At 40.1% G+C, this 26,211-nt stretch overlaps 2 protein-coding genes across 2 annotated transcripts in view; one reads left to right on the top strand and one right to left on the bottom strand.

Moving 5' to 3' along the window:
- LOC109471444 (striatin-interacting protein 1-like) overlaps window positions 1-18,863 on the bottom strand; it is a 31,053-nt gene extending 12,190 nt beyond the window's left edge. Inside the window, exons 1-7 of the mRNA XM_019770767.1 lie at window positions 18,749-18,863; window positions 13,925-13,994; window positions 10,065-10,139; window positions 6,896-7,027; window positions 5,370-5,490; window positions 3,096-3,164; window positions 2,089-2,195 (exon numbers count right to left, since the gene is read on the bottom strand). Coding sequence (XP_019626326.1) covers window positions 2,089-2,195; window positions 3,096-3,164; window positions 5,370-5,490; window positions 6,896-7,027; window positions 10,065-10,139; window positions 13,925-13,994; window positions 18,749-18,829 — 655 coding nt within the window. The 5' untranslated portion in view covers window positions 18,830-18,863. The remainder of the gene's footprint in view (window positions 1-2,088; window positions 2,196-3,095; window positions 3,165-5,369; window positions 5,491-6,895; window positions 7,028-10,064; window positions 10,140-13,924; window positions 13,995-18,748) is intronic.
- Window positions 18,864-19,487: 624 nt separating this feature from the next.
- LOC109470602 (transcription factor 12-like) lies at window positions 19,488-25,148 on the top strand. Its single transcript, XM_019769602.1, has one exon. The coding sequence runs from the start codon at window positions 19,685-19,687 to the stop codon at window positions 21,332-21,334; it is 1,650 nt and encodes a 549-aa protein (XP_019625161.1). The 5' UTR covers window positions 19,488-19,684; the 3' UTR covers window positions 21,335-25,148.
- Window positions 25,149-26,211: the final 1,063 nt, after the last annotated feature.

Here is a 26,211-nt window from a genome sequence, read left to right as displayed (position 1 = left end):
ATTGCCAGCCGGTTCAAAGGTGCCATTCGGGATGGTGGCAAATGAGTCCGTAGGAGCGACCTTTCACCCCTCCGCCCCTGCCCAGGCCTTTATTGCTCCTACCCTTGAATCTATCAGTTTGTTACAAGTTGATTGACGACCTTGGGGTTCAGAGATCAATGTAAGGTCCTCCCTTATAATAGGCAATTGCTCTGAGGTGTTGGGTGTTGAAGTCTGTGGCTGTAGGGCTGACGGCTTGCCCCTTTCCTCACTCCTCCACCCCCTGACCTCGCCCCTGTTTATTTACTATTCAGCAGGCATAAAGGTGAGCTGTTTGCCCAGGTGTGGACCCGGCTTGACGTCACTGGCTCCAACCAGATGTTCCCGCAAAAGTCTACAAGAATGCCGATTCCCGGCGAGCATGCGAAATTGCCCTAAAACCTTCCAATCGGAGAGCGCAAAGCGAGGGTAAAACGTGAGCGCGAGGGAAAGAAATGACGAGAACCGTCGATGAAGCCGGTTTCCATTGCTCCTCTTGAAATTGATTGATGGGGTATTGGTCAATTGATCCCCCATCTCTGCAGCTGGGTTATTGGTTTCTGTAGCCTCACCAGAGGACACCACCTTACACGTCCCAACAAAAGATCTGCATACCGCCCGTGTGTGAACAGTAATCCTCGACAAGTTGATCACGACTGTTACCACACAGTCCGCACGCGATGAGCAAGACCGATGGGTCCCCACATAATTACGTTAACCGTGGCCGCTACGGTAAACAAATTACTGCATTCCCTGGTCCACTGGTCTCTGTGGTGTGTTTTTTCTAATCCTAACCTTGAGTGCTGAGGTGTCATTTATTACGTGCCCCCCACCCCCCACCGAGGGGCCACCATGTGCGACATGTGGACAAGGTACAACAGGTTGCCCACCTGACCGCAGTAAATTTCCTCTGCTGATGCGCATTAATTACCACAATGTGACACAGTTACAAGGCACGGCTACAACATGACAAAGGCCCATCTTTTAAAAAGGAATATAGGTGATAGGAAGAGTCGCTACTTTTTACAAAAAATGTCACATTTTGTAGCTACTTTCTAGTGAAAAAGAAAGACACGTTTTGTAGCTACTTTTTGATGAAAATGACAAATTCTATAGCTACTAGTACTTTGTAGAGAAAATGACACATTTTAAAGCCCCTTTTTGGGTGAAAATGACACATTATGTAGCTATTTTCAATGAAAATAACACATTTTCTAGCTACATTTTCATGTCCAACTAAAGAGAGTGCAGGTGATCAAGGTTTTTACATTAAAAACAACTCTTCCTGCAATGTATAGACAAAACACAAGAACATCGTCCTCTGTTTTCACATTCCTATCATAGCTTCAACAGTCTGCCACCAGTATTTGATGGTTTACTGCTGTCCTTTCCAACTCACAGTATATCGTAGCTGCAATTGTGTAGGCAACAGGTTGTTATGTGTAATACAGACAGCTGCCACCGCAAAATTTTAAAGGATGATTTGTATATTGGTATATGTCTATATTCTAATGACAGTCATCTTCTTTCTTCCTTTGGACCTCTGTCATCCTTCAAGTACCTCAAGAAGCAGTGAGGTTGCAAATTTTTCTTTTCGGGAAATGGGTGAAAATTGATGTGTGCACAGATGTCATTCATATAATCAAGCCAGTGTGGCCTTAGGGTATCAAGTGACTGCTCCAAGTACATGACATGTCTATTATGTCTTATTTAATTTTAATGTTGTCACTTAACGTGTGGAAGTGACGTTTAATCAATAAATGTGCAATCAGAGATGGCAGGCAGTAGTAGCAGTGCTGAGGATGTATGGGGATGATAGGATTCTTGATGATGAGAATAGCAGAAATACAGATACATACATACATACATATATGTACATACACAGACAGACAGACACAGATAAACACATGCACGTACAAACACACACACACATACACAATGGAAGATAAGATTTTATGTTCATTGTGTTACAAGTTCAAGGTTACAAGGAAGAGGTCACCTTGAAAACCGTGGACAGTTATGGAAGTGTGGACTTTTGGAATTTTGACAGTTATGGGAGTGTGGACTAACCAAGTTCTCGTTGGAACATGTCCCTGAGATGTTGTTGTTCTTGAGTGTCTGCTTCACATCCGACCCTCATGGTCTCTACCATGGTGTACAGGATACTCAGGACAACTCTGTGGGAGAGAAACACATTCATACATTCATTATCTAACCACATATCAGCATCATCATACCCCTTTTTTATCTATTTTAGCTCTCACACAGTATTAAAAGCTAGCCTGGTTGCCATCCTCCGTAGTTTCCGCCAGCTCCCTAATGTTGCTGGCTACGGAGGATGCCACCCAGGCTAATGAGAAGCCGGGCTACCAAGACAAAACTCTGTAAAAGTTTTGTACTGAGGAAAGAATTAAGTTCACATTTGAACTTCTGTCTATCAATAATCGTAACTGTTGCCTCTGGAAGATTGTGCCTACCATTGCACTTGACAGGGATACACAGATTTTATTTGAAAAATTAAATGTATAAAATTTGTAACAGAAACAAGTAATAAAAGTAACAAATCAATTTCTGATGGACAAAAAGTCCTAACAATAGCAAATATTAAAATTATCTAATATTGCATTATCTATACAATTTTTAATATCACATTTGCTTTGCAAGTTTCCACATTGCTGCTTTGAAATGTTTTGAACATCAAAGGCCAACCTCTGATTCTGTCCATTTAAAGGAAATTAAGTTGCAAAAAGTGGCCAGCACCAGATGACCTCACCTTCACAACAAACCCTGGTGTATCCATTACATGACAAACTACACCACCCTTAACACCTTACAAGTGCGAATAACCAACAAAATTTCACAAGAATGCAGGCCCAATAGGTGTTCTGGACAGGCATTGTTGACAGTCAAACAAAAGACAACAATGCATGAGTTGTAGCGCTCAAGGTGAGGCTCCATCCTTTGTAATTAGTAACTAGATATATTGTTACATGTGTGCAATACCTGCGAGGCCACGGATTAGGACAGGCGGGCATTGTTACAGGTGAAACAAAGGCGTCTGCGGGGGAAAACGATACCTGAGGTCCGTGCTGTCCGCCAACGAGACCGCGGGCTTCCTTAGAGCGCTGGCCTGCGCGTTGCCGTTCCTAGAACAAAGGAGAGTCAAAGTTGAGGCCGATACTCAAGCGGCGGTGTGTTTGCGGTTGAACATATGGTCCTGAGCCGGCTCTAAGCCCTCTAGTCTTTTCTTAAAGCTCTCACCTCGAGAGGAACAAGACAGATCACTGCCAAGGGCAACAAAGCCCTGAGGTTTTGATCACGGCCAAACTAATTGGAAATTTGACACCCCCAAAAGGTCACCAGGATTCTTTTACACAGAGGGAAGAAAACACCTTTACAAATGGAAGGTGGTGTCTGGGGTATGTTTATACTCAAGCCAAAAAGAAATCGTAACCTGAAACATCTGATCTAGTCTCATGTTTCATTATAAAGTAAGGCCAATGACGTAATGTACATAAATCTACCACAAGAAGTTATATTAAAGCCTTTATGTAACAAAGGCAAGCCAATATGTGCAAATAGATCTCATGGCTTTATCCTTGATCTGTAGCGATGCCTTGGTATGGAAAACACCAATTACTTCTCTTGTATTTGGATTAAATTTGAAAGCTTTTAAAGTCTTCACTTCCATTTAAGATTAAGGCTTATGGAAGACCACAAACAAAAGTTTGTTTGAGAATAAAACCTTCACGGGCAGAAAAATAAAATCACAAATATGGCCCCAGGACAGACTTGTGTGGACTTCCTTGGAAAGGTTTTACAGAGCTTTCTGTATTACGCAACAAACCGTCCATATGTTTCTTTTCAACTGGCTACAGGGCTCTGTGGCATTTGCAAATAAATCAATAATGACTGTTGCTTTCTTAGAGCTTTGCTTAGCTGAAACAGCCTTGTAGAGTTTCAACCGCTTCGAAATCACGAACCTTCCAAAACCCAGAACCTGAACAAATGCTGAGGAAAAACGCTTTTGTACAGAATGTCTTAAAACTGGAATGATCATTTTATAGTTGGCGTATATGAGCTCATGTCAAGTTGTCTCTTATATTACTTGTTTATTGTTAATTGTCTGTGCATCTATATTCTGATATTTTGTACATGTATGTGTTACTTCATTCAGATTGTGTATCATCTAGTGTTGTATTAATGTTAAGGACCACATGAAGAACAGCAACTATGTACTACACTAACTGAGGATTAAAAAAAACTTGAACAGCTCCCAAACCACACTGACACATTCATTTCTATCATTTTGACTGTGATTTTGAGTTCAGTTTATTCTGTTGTTATATCTTGTATTATTTTAGCAGACTCCAGGAAAACTAGTGATTGCATTCACTAATGGAGATCTAAACTAGAGTCCCACGATCTCATACCTTCGCCAAATGATGTTAATCTTTATGACTGACAAAGCTGATTCCTCCTGATTATGCAAATAGCATCCTCATTTGCATAAATTATATCAGTTGATCATATTCTCCATCAAAAGACAGTTTTATCTTAATAAAGAAAGCCATTCTATCATTTCCTCATAAATTATGCAAATGAGGTCCTTATTTGAATAAGTTATGTTTAATGATGTTCAGCTTCACTTAACTTTTAAATACCCCAAGTATAAAGTTCCAGGCAGTAACCATTATGGAATTATAACATTTTCTCAATAATTATGCAAATTAAGTGTTAATTTACATAATCAATATCTGCCTGTGTTTCTCTCATTCTCAATTTCACATGTCACAAGCTTGAATAGTCCTATAATGTAATGCAGCTGATTTATAGAATTTCCTCATTAATTATGCAAATTACATCCAGATTTGCATAATTGTCACATAATTATGTCAAGCGTCACATAAGCTACCTACATACCAAAAATCATGAAGATCCGTCCACCGGTTCTTGAATTATCCTCTTTTGAATAATTTCAAAGAAATGTCCCTGTAGTTCCTGAGCAAGCCGCTAGGGGGCCCAAACTTGCGTCACTTCTTCCCGAGCACAAGGCCTACCTACCATTAAAATTTTGTCACCCCAGCTTGTCCAGATCACGAGATATCAAAACCGGAAGTTCAGCTGCAGTACCATTAGAAGCCGCTAGGGGGCCCAAAATCTAATCATTTCGAGGTCTCATCAAGACCTACCCACCTACCAAATATGAAGTCAATCCATTTAAGCCTTCTCAAGTTATCGTGTTTACAGACACACACACACACACACACACACACACATACACGAACGCCTCTGAAAACATAACCTTCTTGGCGAAGGTAATAAACCAAACTAAACCAAACCACACTGACTCTATCTCCATGCTGAGCAGCTCGACGCAGGCGGAGAAGACGCCGCAGTCGTACAGCACGAAGACGTTGTGCCGCGCCCACTTCAGCTGGTCCGCCTCCGTTTCGCACTCTCCGAACACACCTGCAGGGACACACACCCACACTAACTATCACTGATATGTGTAGTTCACTATAAACAAGTACCAGTATATCATCTTTTATTCCAGGCTTTCTATCAATGGTTCAAATAACAAATTCAAGTATGTATCACTGATATGCAGGGCTTGAAATCCTTTTTTCTGCAAACCTGAGCTAGTGCAGATGATAGGCCACACATTTACGACGATATACCTTGGCTACAAGGCTAATACAAGCCACTCTTACATCTGGAGGGACTAGAAGAAACAAATTGGCAGGCACACAAGAGGGCATCCAGGCTATCAACTGATAAAAACCCCTCAAGTTTTGTATGTGTTGTTTAATCATTCTGCCAATGTATTAAGATTGGAAAAAAATGAACAGCCAATCTATTGGAAGAAAGACTTTTTTGACTCGAATATTGTTGTGTTTTGAACAAGTTTGTTTAATTCTCCTGCAATGTGAACATCTAGAGTGGTATCTTTGAGTTTGCTATTTCAAACAATACATATTTGTAGTAGCAACACAACTGAAGACAGTTTCGGCTTTCAGGCAAAGGTCTGACTTGGTTCAAGTGTTTTCTTTCATTTTTTAAGACTTCAGTTTTCCACCTGTACAATGTATCACACACCGGGGGTGCCACAAGTGCAGCTGTTAACAGCATCAACTTGCGTTTGAGGGCCACAAATATAAACACTTGAGTACGTATACTACATACTCCCTCTGTTCTCTACAGTCAGACTTTTGCCCACCCAGAAATATAGTCTTTGCTGTCAGGCCTCAGTTAGGTTAAATTTAAGCTTTTAAAGATCATTTTCATGAGAAAAAGAGAAGTTACAGCTTACACATTGAACTTTTCATGAATCAGTATCAAATTTCAACTTTTTGAAGCATATCTCTTCAATATTACTTTGTGAGTTTGTCACAAAGAATTTTTTTGAAATGCCATGTTTCCTCTTTTGAAGTAACTGTAAGGCCACACGAATTAAGTTTATGGTTCTTCTTCCTTTTTTCCTGACTCCTTCAGATCTTTAATCAATTCCTAAATGCTCACATATCAGGACCAACAGTTCTTCCTTGTTGTTATAATGTTTTTCCACTTATCAATGCAGTGTTTGATTACATTTGTAAAATGTATAAGTTAAAATGTTGACTTTGTCACAGTAGCATTTCGGGGAATCACAGGATGCCATTTTTTTCATTTTCACCCGCCCACTTCATTGATTTACTGCAAAAATCTGAAAACCAACAAACCAAATAGGTGTGGCCTAACCATTTAAGTTACTTGTAAGGAGTTTGCAGTTTAAGGCAGTGTGGCTGGCAGCGAGTCTCCTGCAAATCCTGGCACAGAGCCGCGCCAAATCCTAGCAGAGTCGAGAACACACGCACTTGGATCCGCCAGGACTTACCCTGGGCCAGGTACAGCAGCGACCGCATGGACCGGATTCGCCGCTCGCGCCGGGTGTCCTCCGTACCGTTCAGAAGCCGGAGAACGTGCATCTTCTGCAGACCCGAGTCTATTACCGTCCATTTTTCTGGGACTGGAGCATGAAATAACCAATTAATCAAAATATACATACCACTACAAATTTATGGATTTCATATCTAGACTGTGGATAACATAAAAACTGTGTACTATATAAGCAATGTTGCAAAGATTTGGGGCATCACATTTCTGTTTCTTCCTTGTTTTACGGTTTAATGTATTTTCCAGCAACAGAGGATTTAATGTAACCTTCAAGTTTGTAATCTTTGTAATTGATTCAGAATTTTCCACTTGGTTGCAGCACAGTTGGATGGGAGATGATTTAATTAACAACACTGGCGAATCAAAGCTTTGGTACTTAAAAGGTACCACAGGTACAATCTGAGAAGTCCTGACTAATATCACATTATAATGGCAAAGAAAGGGGGGGACAAAAACTAGCACCCCCCTCCTAGCATGTCCCCCTGTATTACACAATTATAACAAACTGGAAAGAAGACGTAAGAAACAAAAATTCTAGTAAAGTAATCACAAAATATATTTAAAAAGACATATACCAGTACCTGCAATTCATATTTACACTATCTATAAGACTGAAAATATCATTTTGTAATAGCAAGTAATGTTTATTACCTTATAGAAATAATAAAATTCAAAATCATATACATTTGCAACAATAGGAAAATTTTGCCAATTTAGCAGTCCTTCCACTCTGTTAAGTATGCATTAGCATTCATAAGTATATGCATAGCTTACAGATTACATTGTTAGGAGTATATAATTATAAATTTCCATCCAGTTTATTCTCACCAGACAGGCCTCCCTAAGGTCTAGAAAACTCATGAATAATGCAAAACGGATCACATAACTCTATTCATCAAGTGTCATGTATTAAAATGATATTATCATGTTCATTTGAATGAAGGAGAAAAAAATCAATATGCTATATGGAGTTTAGGGGGGCCTCACTAGCTTCATTTTGATTATTCAATTTGGTAGAAATAGATTATGGAGGGGATATATCATTATATCAATACTGCAGTGGGGTGTGGAAGGATTAAAAACAGCCATAAAATTCAATACAAGAATTAATTAGTTCACGCTCTGGTGTAGCTTGGGGGCCAATGTCCCAGTCCCTCTGGGGTTAGTCTGCAGAAACCGGGAAGGTTTTCTTGCTTTGCATAAACCATAAAGTCAACAACGTTTTCTATAATAACAAGAACCACAAAACTGGCTATAGAGAAAAGCACAAATTTTAGAGAGATGTCATTACACAATGTGATGAAACTGATTCAGGTTTTAATTTAAGATTGTGAATTCAACAATTTTCTTGGATGAAAAATCTTCATATTTATCATCTTTATATTTGTCTGATCATTTGATATGCTTTACCATGCTCTTACTATGGATGAAATCATAATCATACTATGACAGCCGTACTATGATGAATATTATACTTTTCTGATTTCTTTTCAAATTTAGGCTAGCCACAGGCAAAAGTTTCTATAACGAGAGGTATGAAATATAATAATTTTCTAGCCTGAAAGAACTTTTCATTCATACTTCTTTGGACCATTTATGATATGCCATATGGCACCCCAATGTAAAGACTCTTTCTCTTACACAATATATACTTTTTTAAGGAAGATCATGCTCCCAAATTTGGGCTGGCTATAGCCTAAAGACAAGCTTTTAGACAAACAATTTATATAAAACCTAACGATATAGTTAAAAATTCTATTCAACTTCAAGTAGGCACCCAATTTGCTCTAAAAATACTAATACTCAAGATTGTACTCCAAAAGTTGGGCTGCCTATAGATACAGGTAAGTTTTTCTGTAACACAGTTCATAGAAAAACCTAATGATATACTAGTTAAAAATCCTATTCAATTTCAAGTAGGCACCAAATTTGCTTTCATAATCAACATCCCACTTCAAAATTTGGGCGTACAAAAGTCTTTCCGGAAAAACAAATTGCACCAAGCCTAATGATATAGTTAAAAGTCCAATTTAGTATAGAACTCACCAAATTTCAAGTACTCACCAAATTTGCTCTAATAATCACGATCGTTCTCCAAAATATGGGGTGGTTACAGACAAGTTTTCTATAAAACCTAATGATATAGTTAAAAATCCTACTCAGTTTCAAGTATGCACCCAATTTTCTCTAATAATCAAGATCATACTCCAAAATTTTGGCTGGCTATTGACAAGCTTTTCTATAACTTATAAGTATAGCACAATGTATAAAAAACAGGGATAACCTAATGATATAGATAAAAACCCTATTCAAGCAGGAACCCAATTTGCTAGCCAAGAGCCAGTCAAGTGCGAAATATGAAAAATGAACAAAAACTGCATGCTTTGTTAGAGAATTTATGGCGATGTGAGGTCAAAAAGGGCAGAGAATAAATCTCCCCCTTTTTCCAAGTCAAGAGTGACATTGAATTTTTTTCTCTGACGCTAATTTTGTTTTCACGAACTACACCATTCGTCATGGGCTAACCCATGGCACTTTCAAAACTGGATTTTTCAAATTCAATTTTCTGGTCATTCTTTTTATTCTTTTGAATTGATGCAGTGAGTTGATTCAACCCTACCCCATAGCATTATTACTGATATCTGTGAGGCAAAAATGTGATGTCGCTGATACAATTTGATTGCTTGTTTCATATTGTAGGCTGGTTTTAGATATTTATTGGTGGTACAAACAAATAAAGAGATGCCTCATGTAGCTTGTTTTGGGGCTAAATCAAACACTTCAAGTATGAAATGATGACAAAAATGTGCAAACAAATGACAGTAAATGTCAACACTAAACAGATTTCCTCATCTAGAATATTTTTTGTTTGCCACATTGAACGCCTTTAAAATGAAGAGTCCATATTTTGTATTAAGCTTAATTATGAGATCTTTGCAGTAAAAACTTACAATCCACTGAAGAGAACTAACTCCTTTAATGCTTGTACTTAGACGATGGTACAATGTATATGAACTCTTATACTTCCTAAGGTCATTTCATGGCTCAGTAGTCACAAAATTGGTTAGTAAAACACAAAGCAACATCAACCCGCACCAAATCTGTATTACCTCTTTGCTGATAATCCTCTTCAAAGTATTTTCTGTTTTGCGTGAACTCTGGTTCTTCTGTGTAACTGTAGAGCTCTGAAAAAAAAAAAAACATGCAGAGGTTATGTAACGATAATCATTTGTAATATTAGACAATTTTTCTAAAGACAGGAAATATAGTATGTAACAGGGAGTGTTCAGAATAAAAAGGCGGATGCCAGGGAAATGTCTTTACGTATTTGAACAGCACCAACGAAAAGTATAATTTACTGCTGCTGCATCTATATATGGTAGCAAGTTTGTCATTAACCTAAAGGTTCTGAGTTTGAATCCCTTGCAGGCCTGAATGGTGTGTCCTTGGGAAAATCGTATTTCCTCACTGGACTGAAAAAAATGAGTACAGTACCTAGTCCAGTTGTCTTAACGTTCATAGCATTGAACAATCCAGTTGGCTATCAATTCTGTATTAAGTTATGGGGTTAGGTGGTAAGAAGAAGGATAAACTATGAGTAAGACCTATAGTGCCTAGAACCTTGAAGTGTACATAGTAGCATAACTATCCATAGTTCTTAGAATTACAACAGAAATATACAGAAGAAATCTGTAGACAATAAACAAATTTCTCTGTGTAACATCATGGGAGTACATTATGGTACTGTGCCTAATAGTGACTGTCATTGTCAAGTATACCCAAACTTACACGACATTATAAATCATTTATGTAAGACTTTACTACGGATCCTACTCCAATCATTTCTAGTATGAATTTTTTACGACTTACCGGCATATGAAGAGTAGGATTTTATAGCAAAGCACGCTACCCCTAAAACCCCTTTAGGATTGACATAGATAGGTTCCCAACTTGACAATGATATATGTGAAAAGTGTGCAAATGAGTCTTTTATATCCTCATGATTGATCATACAACTTCTATGTTGCATTCGTAGATACATGTACATTTACATACTTAACTTTGCTTTTTGCTTGTTTGTTTGTTTATTTTCCATTTGCTTGCATAATCTATGCACGCTTGACGGCCATAAATTCAGCTAGAGGCACAAAACGATCAATAAAACAACAAAGTCAGCGAGAAATAATGACATTGTGAGTGAAAAACCCGCGTCCCTTGGTACACCTCCGAGAAATATTATACCCAGAGGAATTTTTTTCCTGTATGTGGGTGGGATAGGAAGGCCCTGTTCAGTATTACGGTTGGCTCGGGCTTATTGAAGTCGATACGTTGTTTTTCTACATTGTTTGAGTGTCATAAAACATCTGCCATTTCCACGAAGCAGACAAGGCATTTGCTCAAACCATAGCTACTTATTCGCATAAAGAACTACCTGATGTTGGGTGATTTATTGCAAAATTCTTTTGGGATTTGTAAAACTGACTTAAATTCAGTGAAAAGTACAACACAACAGTCCTTCTTTGGGAACCTTAATTTAGGTTTCCCTATTTTATTGGCAAAATGTCTTTACATTGTATGTCTATGGAAATATTTCCAAAGCTAGCTAAGAGTCTCAATTACATTTTTATTTTCCACACCAAGTCTTTTTATTTTTGAAGAGCAGATATTGTCATCTCTCAGTCAGTTGATTTTTTTTCAGGAAAGAGCTACTACTGTTAAACCTAAACCCACAATCATGCCTCTAAGTCGTGGGCTTGAAAAATGGCAGAATGGAACCAACCCAAAGTGTCAAAGATACAACATAACAAAATTATGTACCATATCTTTCCCATACAACCACATTTTCAACAGCTGTGTTATTTCAAGTCTAGTTTCTGACATTGCCTCAGTCAAAACTGATAAGAAAATTGAATAAAACGGCCAAACAGTGCCTCAAACCATTCGTTTGTGTTAAAGCGGCCCAGAACTCTAAAAGCATGCACTTACAACCATCAGGAGATGTGTCTTTTCTGGAAGAGTCAGCCTGGAATCCTTGACAAATGGTTTGGCGTGAATCTATTATTCATAGAAAGATATAGAGAGGGCACTACAGATGACAGCATTTTTTCGAATCACACATAAAAATCCTTGTTCCCCTTCAAGACACATCATTTAAATCATTCTAATGACACAATATAAAATGACAACTTAAGACATGAATTTAACTGTAGTATTGAAGGTACTACTTAGTAATTCTCAAGCCACAGTATATTGTCGCTTGCTTTCCTGTCAATTTTCGCTTTGAAAAATGGTTCAGGAACAGCTTAATCTGATTAAACCAAGGTTATCGTCTTGTTCAATCTCAGTGAACAGTCAACAACGCTTGTATTTTGTAAACTCTGTCCTCCAGTGTATCACAGTATCTCCTTGCTTGATCGGCAAATAAGGACATTTTCAGTTTGCCTGGAAAACCCGAACACCCGGTACGGACCATATGTGCAAGTATGTTTGGGTTCAAGGTTCAAACAAATTCTGTTGAGCCAAGACAGACAATTACAAATGGTTGAAGGGAATCCTGGGAGAGGTCAGAGGTCATGAGTGGCTGCTATGTCTGTGTTGTGCATCAGATCAAACAAAGGAAAACAAACAGGACGGGAAACAGGTTTATAAACATGTAAAGTCTACCATATAGAGAATTCTTTCGTGTATAATGCCTCTTACAATGCGTTGACATGCAAAAAATTGAGATAAATCATCGTTTGAAAACTTAAATTTTAATTAAAAACAAATGTAACATGCCACAATTAGAACTTGATTTTAAAATCTAAACAAGTAAAATCTGAGATTTTATACCTCCGGGCTTTTTATTGTATATTTTTCCATGTTGTTTGTTCTGTATAGTTGATGGTGTTGAATTTTATGTGTTAGATTTAGCGTTCCTGGTTGTGTTAATACAGGACTGGTCAACATTTTCATCTGCAGCCCATACCATGTACCCACGGTAAAAATGCATGTCGAGAACGTCTGAGACAGTATACCACGGTATTTGTAAGTTAAGAAGTCGTACTATACGCCGAAAACATCCAAGATTGCGCAAGAGGGCGTTGACCCCTGACCCATTGGCCCACCCGGAAGTTGCGCTGGCAGCCAGCCCAGCGCCGCGCGCGACGATTTTCAGATTTTTACGCCCCAAAACACATATACAATAAAAACAAAAAAACCTGCACCATCTACAGCCCATTAGAAGAACATACACCGAGTCCAGTCTACCCCAACGCGAGATACAACTGCGATAATATTTCAAAATACATATCGGAAGCAGACACCCCCCTGTTTGACCCCTTTTAAATGGTAAGACCCAAAACTGAAACCTCCCCATTCCTTAACAACATGGTAAATTCCATTTTCAGCATGGCGGGGGTGTCCGGAGCACTTAAAAACCTTTTATTTCGACGCCCATAAACACATATACAATTAAACAAAAACGTTCTGCATCATCTGCAGCCCAATAGCAATACGTACACCGAACAACAGACCAATCCGTCCAGCCGATCGCGAGAAACAGCTGCTGACAGAAATGTTTCGAACAATAGTAAAACCTCCTCGCGGAAGGATGTCTCCTTCCCCGGAGGTAATAATATATCCTGAAGTAGTTTTGTTTCAATGGTTAAAATAGTAAGTTGTCCTTACGCCAATTCAAGAAAAACTTCTATTTTCTTGATACTGATGTTGAGACTGCTAATGTTTAACCCCTTTTTAACTCATCAAGTTTCTTAGACATTTTTGTGTCTTCACCCTTACGAGATCTGTTAACATGGTATTGTGCTGCAAACATCACATACTTCCCATGCCCTTCCTAAGTTCCTTGAACCACAAAAATGTTACTCCTGTACATGAGAGTGACGTTCCTGTCATGCTTGTTTACACCAACCTTTCCACACCTTCGCAGTTGAGATAAACAAGTAAACAAACAAACAAATAAACAACCGACCTGCTATCTCCACCTGGTGTCTGTCGGCATCGTCATATTCAAACTCCAGGTCAGGCTGCTCCAAGTTACCCTGGAAAAAAATTTTGAAGTTGTCATTTTTAGAATTTCCTAGCAAATAGTATGCTAGATTTTCTAGCTACATATATGATTTGAATTTTATGATTTACGAAAAAAATTGCTCCAACTTTAATACCCTGAAAAAAATAGTAAAAAATAGTAAAGAAGTAATTTTTATTCTTAAACATGTATGATTTGTTACAGTCAAAGACTCAAATATTCCTGGTTGTAAGCATTATGGTTTGTAACAAAAATTGAGAAATGTCTACATAACTTTTTTTTTCAGTGTACAACCAACGAAAAATGGTGAAGCATGCTACTGTACTTCTAGCAGACAAAATTAAATTAGCCATTTTATCATGATGTGGCAGCTGCGAGGCATCTGATTGGTCTACAGCAATGATTAAACCATTAGATAGCCAATGAAAGAAACAATGGCTTGTATGATATAGAGCCTCTCTTCATATATAGATCTTTTGTTCTTCTGCAAAGTAATACATGTACACATAAATTTGCTTTCCACTGATATATACGCTATGTGAAATATACTGTATATTACACAAACAGAAACACTCAGATCTTGAATACTTGATATGATTATCAGATAGTACAAAATACAAAACTTAAGTTCTGAAAATAATTTCATCAGGTTGGTAGGGCATACAGTAGGGTACATTGGGATTTCCTAATGTACAACCTGCACTTGATAGAAAATGTACGCAAGGTAAGAGAAGTATCGGCTGTGTATAACTTATAAGAATATCCTGTATCCTATTCCTATAATACACTAGTATAAACCTTAGTCTTACATTCTGACTAAGTACTATATGTGATTTCCATCTAATTACTGTGCATACGAAATGTTTGTGTTGACAAAAATCGTAGGTCCAGGTAATGACATTCTTGGGTAAGTCATGGAGTTAAAAGACTCTTTTCTAGCTCCATGGGTAAGTTAGCATGTTATATGGACTCCTGACACAGAAGCATAAACATACTAAGGAAGTGGTCAGATGATTAACACTGGAACAACATATTCACCCCATGACCCAGCCTCCAAAATGATACCTCTTGGCCAATTAATGAGTCAGGCTCAGAGTATGCATGAATCATGTTGGCATATTAGTACATGGTCCCTGGCTTACACATAAACAACGCTTGTTTCCCAAATAAGTTTTATGTCTTTAACGGAAAGTCAGAGCCTATGTTCTCTCTGCTATTTTTCTGAATTTTTACAAGCAAATTCGGCAGTGAACCACCCTCCCAATATTTGAGAAATAAGTTGTCAATTTTTGTTGCCTACTCTTGTTGTATGTGATTTAATTTAAATGAAAAATTGCAAGTGTAAGAAAAGTGTTACTGTTTTTTTTCAGCCTCCAAACAATACAAGTTTTATCAGATATCAGGCTCAGAGTATGTATGAATCATGGTGGCATATTAGTACATGGTCCCTGGCTTACACATAAACAACGCTTGTTTCCCAAATAAGTTTTGCGTCTTTGATGGAAAGTCAGAGCCTATGTTCTCTCTGCTATATTTCTGGATTTTTACAAGCAAATTCGTCAGTGAGCCACTCTCCCAATATTTGGGAAATAAGTTATCATTTCCGTGGCCTACTCTTGTTGTATGTGATTTAATTTAAATGAAAAATTGCAAGTGTAAGAAAAGTGTTACTGTTTTTTTTTCAGCCTCCAAACAATTTTACAAGTTTTATCACATATTACAAAATTCAATGGTTGACATATTACCAAATCAAATACTTCCCAGAAAAATTGGTTTGAGTGTGAAATTCCATAAAACTTCACAAAAAAATGAAACATCAAAACACTACTTTTTCCAATGATTCTTGCACCCCAGTTCCTATCCTTATCTTATCCACAATCAAGTACAAACCATTGAATATGCATTGTGTTGTCACAAAGTCTCAACACTTGAGTTGTTTACCCTTCTACAGTTACTGTATATCACTACATGTATTTCTAAGATAGTAACTATTTGCACACTCTACTACACAGTTAGTTTTCACACAATAAAGTACCTCCAAAACACTGAATGTTTTCCATCACAACGGTTCATCAAAAATACTTTTGTTCCCTGGTACAGATATACAAAGAAATATGATTAACATATCAATGGTGGGAGATGATTGGGCCTTATCTGTTGCAGGAAATCTGATTTGTCCACCTGATCAGTTTGTGCAATCTAGTTGTCTAAAGCATCAGACAAGAGGATCAGGGAAAATAGGATCTGTGAAATCACCTGTAGTGATGATTGTGTGTGGTACCTGTCCCTTATAGCCCTGTGATTACAAGTCGCTAATATAATAAGTCGCATTTCTACTTTTACCTAATTTCTACAGGTCGCAAAACCAAAATACATGTATCACGAATGATTAAAAAACATGAGACGTTATCAACTGCTTCCAAAGAAGTCAAATGCCTCAGTATTCAGTAATGTACACAAAAACAGTAGATAGATCTATAAACTAGACTTTTTTTACCTCTTTACATACTGCGAGCTACCAGTAATGCAATGCCTTTGGATGCGAGTTTGCAAATATATGAATCAATGAATGAAACTAACAGAACTAGGAAAGAGGTGTCAATGGATGTTGGTCTGTTTTGAGAATGAAAGACCAGGAAATAGACTTGTGGTGAGTTGAACTTTGTGTATTTCTTTCCTTAAAAAATCTGTAAATTTTCTACATTCCTTGTGTATTTTCTCTCCCTATATAGAATATATGTTGTGCTAAATTTTCTCCCTAATTTTCTGCAGTCCTTATATTACGTCAATGCCTGCCTCCAAGAAATTTTCTAGAAATGTTCTTGAAATTCTGCCTCTATTTAATTATTGTTGAAATTCAGCTACTACTAGGAATTCAAACTTAGTAAAAATCTGACCATGTTTCAAAACCTTCAAAAGATTTTTGAAAACTATTTTTTAGATTCAGCTACAAGTTTATCTAACCTAGAGTTTGTAGTAAAAACCATTACCCTACTAAATTCCAATTAAAAATCACAAAAGATTTTTGACTTATCCTAGAGAACAATAACTTCCTCTAGAAACTCTATTGAACCCTTCTAATTTGGCGCTACCTCGGTGGAAAACCTTGTTGTAGCAAGGTCAAGTGTGAGTCGTGTCTCTTGAAACTTACTTTGTTGCTGATTTGCATATCACTGCGCTTTCACAACAGGAAATGGATTATGCACATCCCTGAAAGCTACAAGGTAATCCATTTTTTCACAGTGTATAAATCATAATAACTATTAGAATATGAAAGCCTAACTTCTTACTAAGGAGATTAGCGCTACAGTCAAACAGAAGTTTCCTCTGAGGTTTGGATTTTTGTGTGCGCAACAATATGGCATTTTACATCACTTTGTAGCATAACAACCACAAGTGTGGGATGTGAGTGAGGATCTAGATTATAAAGCTTGCATCCTTGATAATATACATTGAAAACACACCTATCTGTGTTGATACTGTATCTAGTAAAAACATCCTTTTTCATTTCTGTCAATGCATAACACCATAGAATATATAGTGCATCAATTCAATACAAATTGAAAAAGACCACAATATCATTTGCAACCAGGCTGTTTACATTTCAACATACACAAAGAGGAAATACTCTTCATTTCCAAAACATTTCATTGTGTATTGACTGTTTAGTATGTGACACTGAAAATCTGAACACTATAACAGAAAAACTGCACATCAAAAATTGATGGACAGTTATAATCATGCAACCAGGAAGAATCTTACTTTGGGAAATATCATTGGAGCAACTTGTATTCCAAAGCTAAGCAACCAGGAAGAATCTTACTTGGGGAAATATCATTGGAGCAACTTGTACGCCAAAGCTAACTGAATATCTTTATCAAATAATTTTGACAAATTCACTTGCGACAGACAAATACTCTTATCCAGGTGACGAAAAACAATTAACGCTTCTCCTCTAACTTTCTCTCTTCACCTCAGACTGAGAACTCAAGGTGGAAGGACTCTTGTCTTGAAGAATTCTTGAGTGAACGTGTCGGAAGAGGTTTTCCTTTGCTTGACCTGGCATAGACTCAGAACTCTCAAGGGTAGAATTATCGTCCTGCAACACCTGAGACTTTCCCAACACTGCTTGAACCTAACATGTCCTTGTTAAATCTTATTTTCCATAGCTCCACTGCACAATTGTTCTCTATAATGTATAAAATTCTCCCCCTGACTTTGACTTTTCTGAGCAAGTTGATAATAATTTGCTCAAAATCAAATCTGAAGTTTTCAAAAGAGCAAGGACAAAAGCAATTCCGTAGAAATCGTGCTTCAGTTTAGTATTCTGATTAGTTTTTAATTCCAATCAGAAGCGGAAAAATTACTAGTATTGTGCTAAAAACCAATTGATTAGCAAATAACAACAGGAAAATGAAGTAAAAATTCATGAAGTGATGAATATGCATTCCACTTCTAAATGTTGGTCCTTATGTGTTAGCTTATGACAGCCAGGGAAAACAAAGACAGAAAGAAATTATACACTTATTTCTTTAAGTTTCTTAAAAAAACTTAGTAGACACGGGAAGATGCTAAAAGATGCTACACTAGGGTCTATTTCCCTTTGGAGCAAACTGACGATTTGGGGCTTTTACCATATCAAACTATATTGACCTACCAGATTGCATACTATTTGTGAATTAGACGTTACATTTACAATAGAGCGTCGGAACATGGCGCAAAACTATCGCAAGGAAGTAGGAAAATCGTCAACAGAGACCAACGTACGTCGGAGTCTTTCCGTTGGCGGCGCAAAAGTTCTCGTAATTTAGGCAGGCCCTGCCTTTTGTTGTTTCCACCGGCCTCCATCTTGGATGTGGGGCCTCAAGCCTCGACGCACGCCCAAACTTATCATAATCAACCGCCTGACTAAACGTGCATCGTTATATCAACTTTTTCAATTTCCTCAGCATCTATAAGTATTAAAAGTATTTCAAAGATTAGCATGTTTTATAGTGTATGTTTATGTAGAGAATTTTAGCAGGTTTGGTATAAATAGGTGTATGAAAAAACTGGCATAATTATTTCATGAATCGGGGCAGGCGAAAGTAGTGCGGAGGGTGCATAATTTGCATTTGCGGGTGTCGAGGGAAAGGGCGAGGTGTCCCGAGCACAGAAAAACTACGTCCAAAACGGCCGTGGAGCGCCATTTACAGCTCCGGAAAGCTGATCTCCGAAGTCAAGGAGTGTTTCAGAACATCTTGCACGGACTTCTAGCGGAAGGAGAGGCCCATTCTGGGGGCCGCGACTAGTTGAATGAGCGCCATGAACCCAGCAGAAAGAATGGCTGCGCTGGGGACCGACAAAGAACTGAATGATTTGCTGGACTTCAGTGCGATGTTCTTGCCCCTTCGCATGGGGGACCGGGCAGAGGCGACCCCCGGGCCGTGGGGGAACGCTCCAGCATGCAGGAGATGGGCCATGGACCGGCCAGGGGGATGAGACCAGGCATGGAGGAGGTCGGTGGTGGTCCATGGTCGCACGGACCAAGTTTTGAGAGCAGCAGGGGGTACCCTCCGGACGGCACTCCTTTCAGTGAGGGGATGAGGGAACGCCGACTGTCCCACGACTAGTCTCAGCCCCCGTTCATCACTTCAGGGAGCATGCCTTCAGTTCCACCTTACCCTTCTCCACTTCCCGTGACGGAGGGCCAGGGTGCCAGGAATGAGCCGAGATGTCCCCCTGGCAAGTCCCAACTCAAGTTCTCCATTCTACCCCTTCAGTTCACCAGCCCAGAGGAGACCTCTTCCAGAGCCCAGCAGTACAGCAAAAAGAAGAAAGGGATCGGGGCATGGTGGGCTTCCAGTCTACTCTCCTAGCAGTTCAGATGAATTCAACCGTGCGTCCCCTAGCTACACGTCTCCCAAACCGTCGGGTATGTACGGGGAGGAGTACTTTAGCGGCGCACACAGCTCTCCCGACCCCTGGGGTACCGGGGGCGTCCCGTCAGCATATCCTTCCATCTTGACATCAACAAGTTCACACATACCTCCCGCGCCCGGTGCACCCTTCAGCAGTATTCACCACAATCCAGACTCGATGGGCTACGGCCCTCCAAGTCTTCCACCCATGAACACTTTCCGTGGCTCCAGTCTCAGCCACAACTCCAGCTCCCCCTTCGTCAGCATGTCTTCAGTCAACAGCAGTGATTCCGTGGTCCCCTCGAGCGTCTCCGCGTCGGGAAGCACCGCCGTGACCTCGCAGTCCAGCGACGCGCTCGGGAAGGCCCTTGCCTCCATCTACTCGGAGCCCACCAGCAGCAGCTTCCCTTCCAACCCGTCAACGCCAGCCGGCCCGGGGTCTCCGCCGGCGCTGACCGGCCCCACCGGCCAGTGGTCCAGACCGACCAGCAGGAATCCGACCTCGCCGCCAGGTCAGCCATTTGAAAGCCATCTACACGCACTACAGAGCAGGGTGGAGGAGAGGTTAGACGACGCTATCCACGTCCTACGAAACCATGCTGCAACCGAGGAACCCCCGATGGGGTCGGGAAGCTCCCTACACCCCATGGGGGGCCTCCTAGCCCCCGCCAACGGAGGTCCGTTCGGTCCGCAGGGTCCCGAGTTCAGCCAGTCCGGGATGAGTTCCCATCTCATGGGCCCGGGAGCGGTGTCCAGCAGCCTGCCAGGCAGCCAGTCCGTGCCTACCCAGAGCGTGACGTCATCCACCGACCTGGGGAAGTCGCAGGAGCCATTCCACACCCTGCAGGGCAGCGGGGTGGCGTCGGGGGACAGGGAAGGCGTCGTGAAGGTGGAGAAAGTGGAAACCAAGGAGAACGTGTCCAGGTCCGACGACAAGGCGAAGGAAGGAAAGGAGAAGGGCAAGGCCGTGCAGAACAGCAAGCCCAAGAAGAGCCGCCCGCCGTCGCAATCCACACGGGACTCGTTTGTGAACTCGCCCACGTCCTCGCTGGACGAGGGCCCCATCCCGGAAGACGAGACGCCCGAGGAACGAGAGAGGCGCGAGCGAGACCGCCGCGCCGCGAATAACGCCCGGGAACGGCTGAGGGTACGCGACATCAACGAGGCCTTCCGGGAGCTGGGCAGGATGTGCTCCTTACACCTGAACACCGACAAGCCGCAGACCAAGCTCACCACGCTGCACCAGGCCGTGGAGGTCATTACCGACCTGGAGCGACAAGTCCGCGAGCGCAACCTGAACCCGAAGGCGGCCTGCCTGAAGCGGCGAGAGGAGGAGAAGGTGGAGACCAGCCAGGCCCTGCAGGAACACGCGGTGGCGGCGGGCGCACCGGCTTCCACCGACCAGGCCTCCATCACCGGTATGCTGACAACCCTCAGTTCCCAGTTTAAATAGGGCTATCTGATCCTCCCTCACACTAAGCCTGACCATGACCAAACCTGTACTACTACTAGAACGCAGGCAAGTGGACCTGCCAGAATTTGCAGAACAAAAAATATAGTCCGTATTGGTCATTTTGCAGTAGCACAACTGTCAGGGAATCAATCAGAAAGCCCTATTTTTCTACAGAGATGGACAACAGTGAATGCAGATAGCTCGTAAGATTGGCATGCACTTAAGAAAAAGTATGACTGGAAGAAGAGACTAGGGCAGTGTAGCTTGTTCCCTAAGTTTGCATGTAACGTATGGCTACCAGCCTAACTCATGTTGCACCTAATGCTGTGTCACAAACATTGACCACTTCTCCCTTGCCTTAGTGCAAAAAAACAAAACTTCGTCAGGACTGATTCCACGTGTTCGGAGGAGGGTTTATATGACAACGTCAATTCTGAAACAAAATGTGAGATTCAGTCAGGTACAGGTAATCTCATTACAACACAGATAATTACCTGGCTTTGTGCCCATTGTTGTGCCCATTGCCAGTTAGTCCTGCCCCAAGAGTGAACCTAATTGGCCTTGATAGGACCAACCCAGCAACCCTAACCTTTCCTCCACACTGGAATCAGTCTGCTACGAAAACACCATGTACAAAACAAATGCAGTGATATTATCATTTCTCACCCAACCTCTGCATTCTCCGAAAGCAACATTACCGAGAAGTTTAGGGTTAGAAATACGTTTTTAAAAAGTCACTATATATATTTGTAAAATATATAAGAGGTATTATGAATTAATAACTATGCTATCATGGAAAATAGTGCTGGCTTAAATTGTGGTGGAGAATTTCTGGCAGTACGAGGTAGTTGTTGGCTTTATATATGCTAGGTTTAGCGTCAAGCCTCCACGGTGAGATAGGTTTTTGGTTTTTGGTGCTTTCTGAAAATGTCCAGGTTGGCACTGCATAGAAGAGAGGATATTTAAGATCACTTTACTGAAAGAAATATTTGTATGCTGGAGATACGAAGTATTCTACTGTGCGAGAAAGAGAAAGAGAGATTTAGAACTGGGAGTTTGGTGCAGTGAGCTTGTCAGGTACCTATCCCAGGGGAGAGTCAGGCAACAGCCTAAGTGCTGGGGGAACGTCCCAAAAGGATGCGATTTCAAGGACTTAGATGTTTTTCGGCAAAGGTTGCAGTTTTAACATTACAGTCACAGTTGCTAAAACGTCTCCTTTTTTCCCCACGAAAATTTGTCCCAAGCTTGACTGTCCCTGGGCAGGGGTAAAAAAAAGCTCTTCTTTAGACCACAGTTGTTTATCATTGTGTATATAGACTTGGGGTTGAAGCAATTTTTTGTTTGTTACGAGAAAGAAAATGAACTTCCTTGTTAAGGGTTAGGATAGCCAATTTCTGCACATCCGTGACCACTAAAACTGAAAGTGAGCATATTGCTAATGTATTCACAAAGGTGTAGTCAACAAGAGGTTTTTCTTCTGCAATTTGCCTGATCATATTTGCAAAAGACTGATCGGTAATGAAAACATTTCAAGAAAGGGCAACGATTTCTTTCAGGAAAGCTACATTTGAACTTACCAGTAGTTAATTTGGCTGTTAGAAGTTGGCAGACTGAAATATGACACCCTATTTTGAGGGGCAGGAACTTTGGCCTGCTGACGGCATTACCCTTACTTTGATACTTCTGGACTCTCTCTGCACCATTGCTTCCAAATGATGTCACCGCCATTAGTTGAGGATGAATTATTAGCAATATCGCTACACTCTGTGCCATTATTATTTATAGTGCTAACTCATAGATAATTGGTATACGCTGCCGTTTGAAAAGTGCCCAATTATTTTCGAGAAGCCATGGCGTGAGCCCCGTTCTTGTTGGGTGCATGTATGGCGTTTCTGTCTGGGAAATATTCTTTTTTCCTTTTCCTTGCAAGGCTCCCGTGTGGTTTGTGACATGCGATGGGGTCCCACTTTTTATGGCTTGTGCCTGTACTTATGTTTCCCATTAGCCAAGCTTGGGCCTGGCTTTATTTGGGGTCATTGTTTCCTTCTCGAGTTACCGAAATCTCAGCCCTTCTTCAAGATTTCAGCAAAGGAGAAGTCTGGCAGATTTTTGTCATTAGCTGGTAGCAGCGACAATGCTGGCTATATGCTAAAGTGTGGAGCCTCCCGTGGTAAGGCTCTATCTTAAACAAACACTCGAAGGCCAGGTGCATTCGGTAAACATCCCCTGTGCCCCCCTCGCAGGCTGCAGATCTATAAGCGTGCGACCCTTGGACTGTCACAACCGCGTTGGGAGAACACCACAATATCAGGCCAGGACAAACAAAAGGAAAGAAGGGCTTGAAATAACAGCCTACTGTTGTCAGTAAGAAAAGGCAGCATTTTTTTCCAGTGCGGCTCACCCAAATTTAAACCTCTGGAAAAAATATACTGTAGTTAGCTTCTTTATACTTACCAGTATGGCATGTGTTGTCAGCAGTTGATTTTTTTGTTCTCAGTATAACTACAAAGGTATTATGTTATGGTAGTGTTATAGTTTTTGTTTGACCATGTGCAGTCGTTCTATCACAAAGCCCTCCCCTCAAAACGACATTCCCGCAAAAACAGTACTCTACATGAGGGGACGAGACACTTGATACGAAAAAAGTTTCAATGTCATTTATTTTCATCTATATTTTACTACAATAAGGTAGTTAAGTAGATATATTTTGATAAAGAATGTCATATTAATGCCAGCTAGCAGGTAGATGCTTTAATCATAGGTAGAGGTGAGAATATGGACAGGGTGGTGTTTTAAAAAACGGTGATGTGGCAGTAATATATGATACACCCCACTGTTGTTCTACCAGCAAAGTCTCTAACAAAAAATGTAAGCCTCTACACAGAGAGAGCTCGTGATCAAGAGAAAAAAACATGGACACAGAAAAAAATGTAGCAAAGAATGGATTTTATTACCATTGCTATGTTCTGTACAAAGGTATGACAACATGATCTTGTGTCCTATTGAAGCTTCTCTACCACACACGAAACTCGATACATGAAAGTTCTAGCGTAAACTATCCGACTGAGATTCCAGCACTGTTTTTGAAATATTCCATGGAGATCTCGCATTTTGTAATTTCTGTACAGTAATAATTGAATAAGGGTTCGCAACCCTTCATTCTACGACTTTTTATTATCATATCTAACCCGAACCTAGCAGGCAGATTTGCTTAGTACATTGACAAAAATGTATAGTAAAAAAATGAACTAGCCTTGCAGGGTTGGTAGGCAGTTTTCTCCGCTTCTTTCTTGGTAGCCGGTGTATTTAAGCTTTATATTGTACGCTTTCGTTCAAACTTACTTGACTAGCCTAGGTGGCCATTTTTATGTGGAATTTCTACAAACAATTAGTACCTGTACAATGTAGTTATACATGACAAGGTAGTTCATGTAGTAGTTATATTTTATTTAACACTTTGTTACCTTTATTGCCAATGTTTTTACACTGACCAATATGTTGGGAGGACGAGGGTCTTTTAGAGGTTTGCCGGTAGGTGATCAAAAGAATAAGGAAAGCTTTGTGTTGCAGTTATAAGGAGGGCCTCCTTCTGTCTTATAAGTGGAAATAGCAGAGAAAAGCATCTCTGATAAGTACTTTTCCTTTTTGTATCAAATCAGGTTGTCTGGCAACCCCCTTAGAGACCCTTGACCACTCATCCCTCTAAACAACTACTAAGTCGGTATATGGTGGCAGTTGATATTCATTGGTTGATTGTTTTTTTCCATCATTCAATAAATTGTCCACCTTCTTGTACATAGGCATGGATTTCCTACATCTGAGTCCCTGTGTCTTTTTGTGATGTGAATCTGAATGGCAAACTAAATAACAACATTACAGTTAGCAGTTTCTTTGAAACTTTCAACTTCAATAGGTGCCCAAATGCTGTTTCAGCTTCTTATTTTAGCTAACATTAGCTTCTACAAATTCCATGTACCAAAACAGTCTTGAAAAATATACTACCCGTTCTATCTTCAAGACTAAATTATACAAATACTGTTTGGTAAATTCTTGATCATACTTTCCTTGACAGTGGTACAGCTACATCTCTCTGCCAGTTAGATTGGAAAGATTACACGTAGGACATGGTCAATATACAGAAGTTACAGTCTGAAATGTGTGCAGTTGGTCTGGCAGGATGATTCAACCCAAACAAACGTGGCAGAAATACTTGCCTCCCAACCTTACGAATCATCTCTCTTTATTACCAGTGAACCAAGTATAAGCTGTTCATTCAGCGGCCGGTCGGAATTTGCGAAATGCTGTTCAAGAATGCACAAACATTTACAGGTTACTGCATGAATCACAACCGAACACAGCAACCGCCAGTCAAAATAAAACAACTGCGGGCTTTATTTGTGGACAAATCGGTAATATTTTCACACAAGTCCGTGTATTTATGTGCCTACGTCATTGCTGGGGTTTTCGCGGAGCTACAATGAAATTACGAAGGGCGTTAGGTGGGGATTACTTGTAGCGACCGTGTCAGTAACGTAATAATGATCCATGTACACCTTTAATCTTCAGTAATTTCATAGGAGCCAAACAAAGTTGTCTCCGGCTCTGTGGCAGTCAAGTGGAAGCATTCAATAGGGATTGTAGAGAATGCCCATGTGTGTTATTGTAGCAATGAACATAAGATATGATTTTCATAGCTTCTGTTTTGTAAAAGATGTAATGTTTTGTTCAAAACTGTGACTTTTCCAAAGCCAGTGGAAAATCCAGTCTAGAACAAAACATTGCATTTTTAATAAAACAGAAGCTACCTAAAAAGCTAGAAAACTTCCCTTTCAGAAAGACAGGATATGTCCCATTCATATAAAACTACCGCCACTGAA

Source organism: Branchiostoma belcheri, unplaced genomic scaffold, assembly GCF_001625305.1.
Source record: "Branchiostoma belcheri isolate BF01 breed outbred unplaced genomic scaffold, Haploidv18h27 scaffold10, whole genome shotgun sequence".
NCBI classification, from domain to species: domain Eukaryota; kingdom Metazoa; phylum Chordata; class Leptocardii; order Amphioxiformes; family Branchiostomatidae; genus Branchiostoma; species Branchiostoma belcheri.
The sequence above is the reverse complement of the archived record's forward strand: the minus strand, read 5'-3'. Positions and strand labels throughout refer to the sequence as shown.

What these genes read in the sequence shown, in the direction of transcription:
- LOC109470602 (XM_019769602.1), top strand. Translation starts at nt 19,685, where the DNA reads ATGAGCCGAGATGTCCCCCTGGCAAGTCCCAACTCAAGTTCTCCATTC.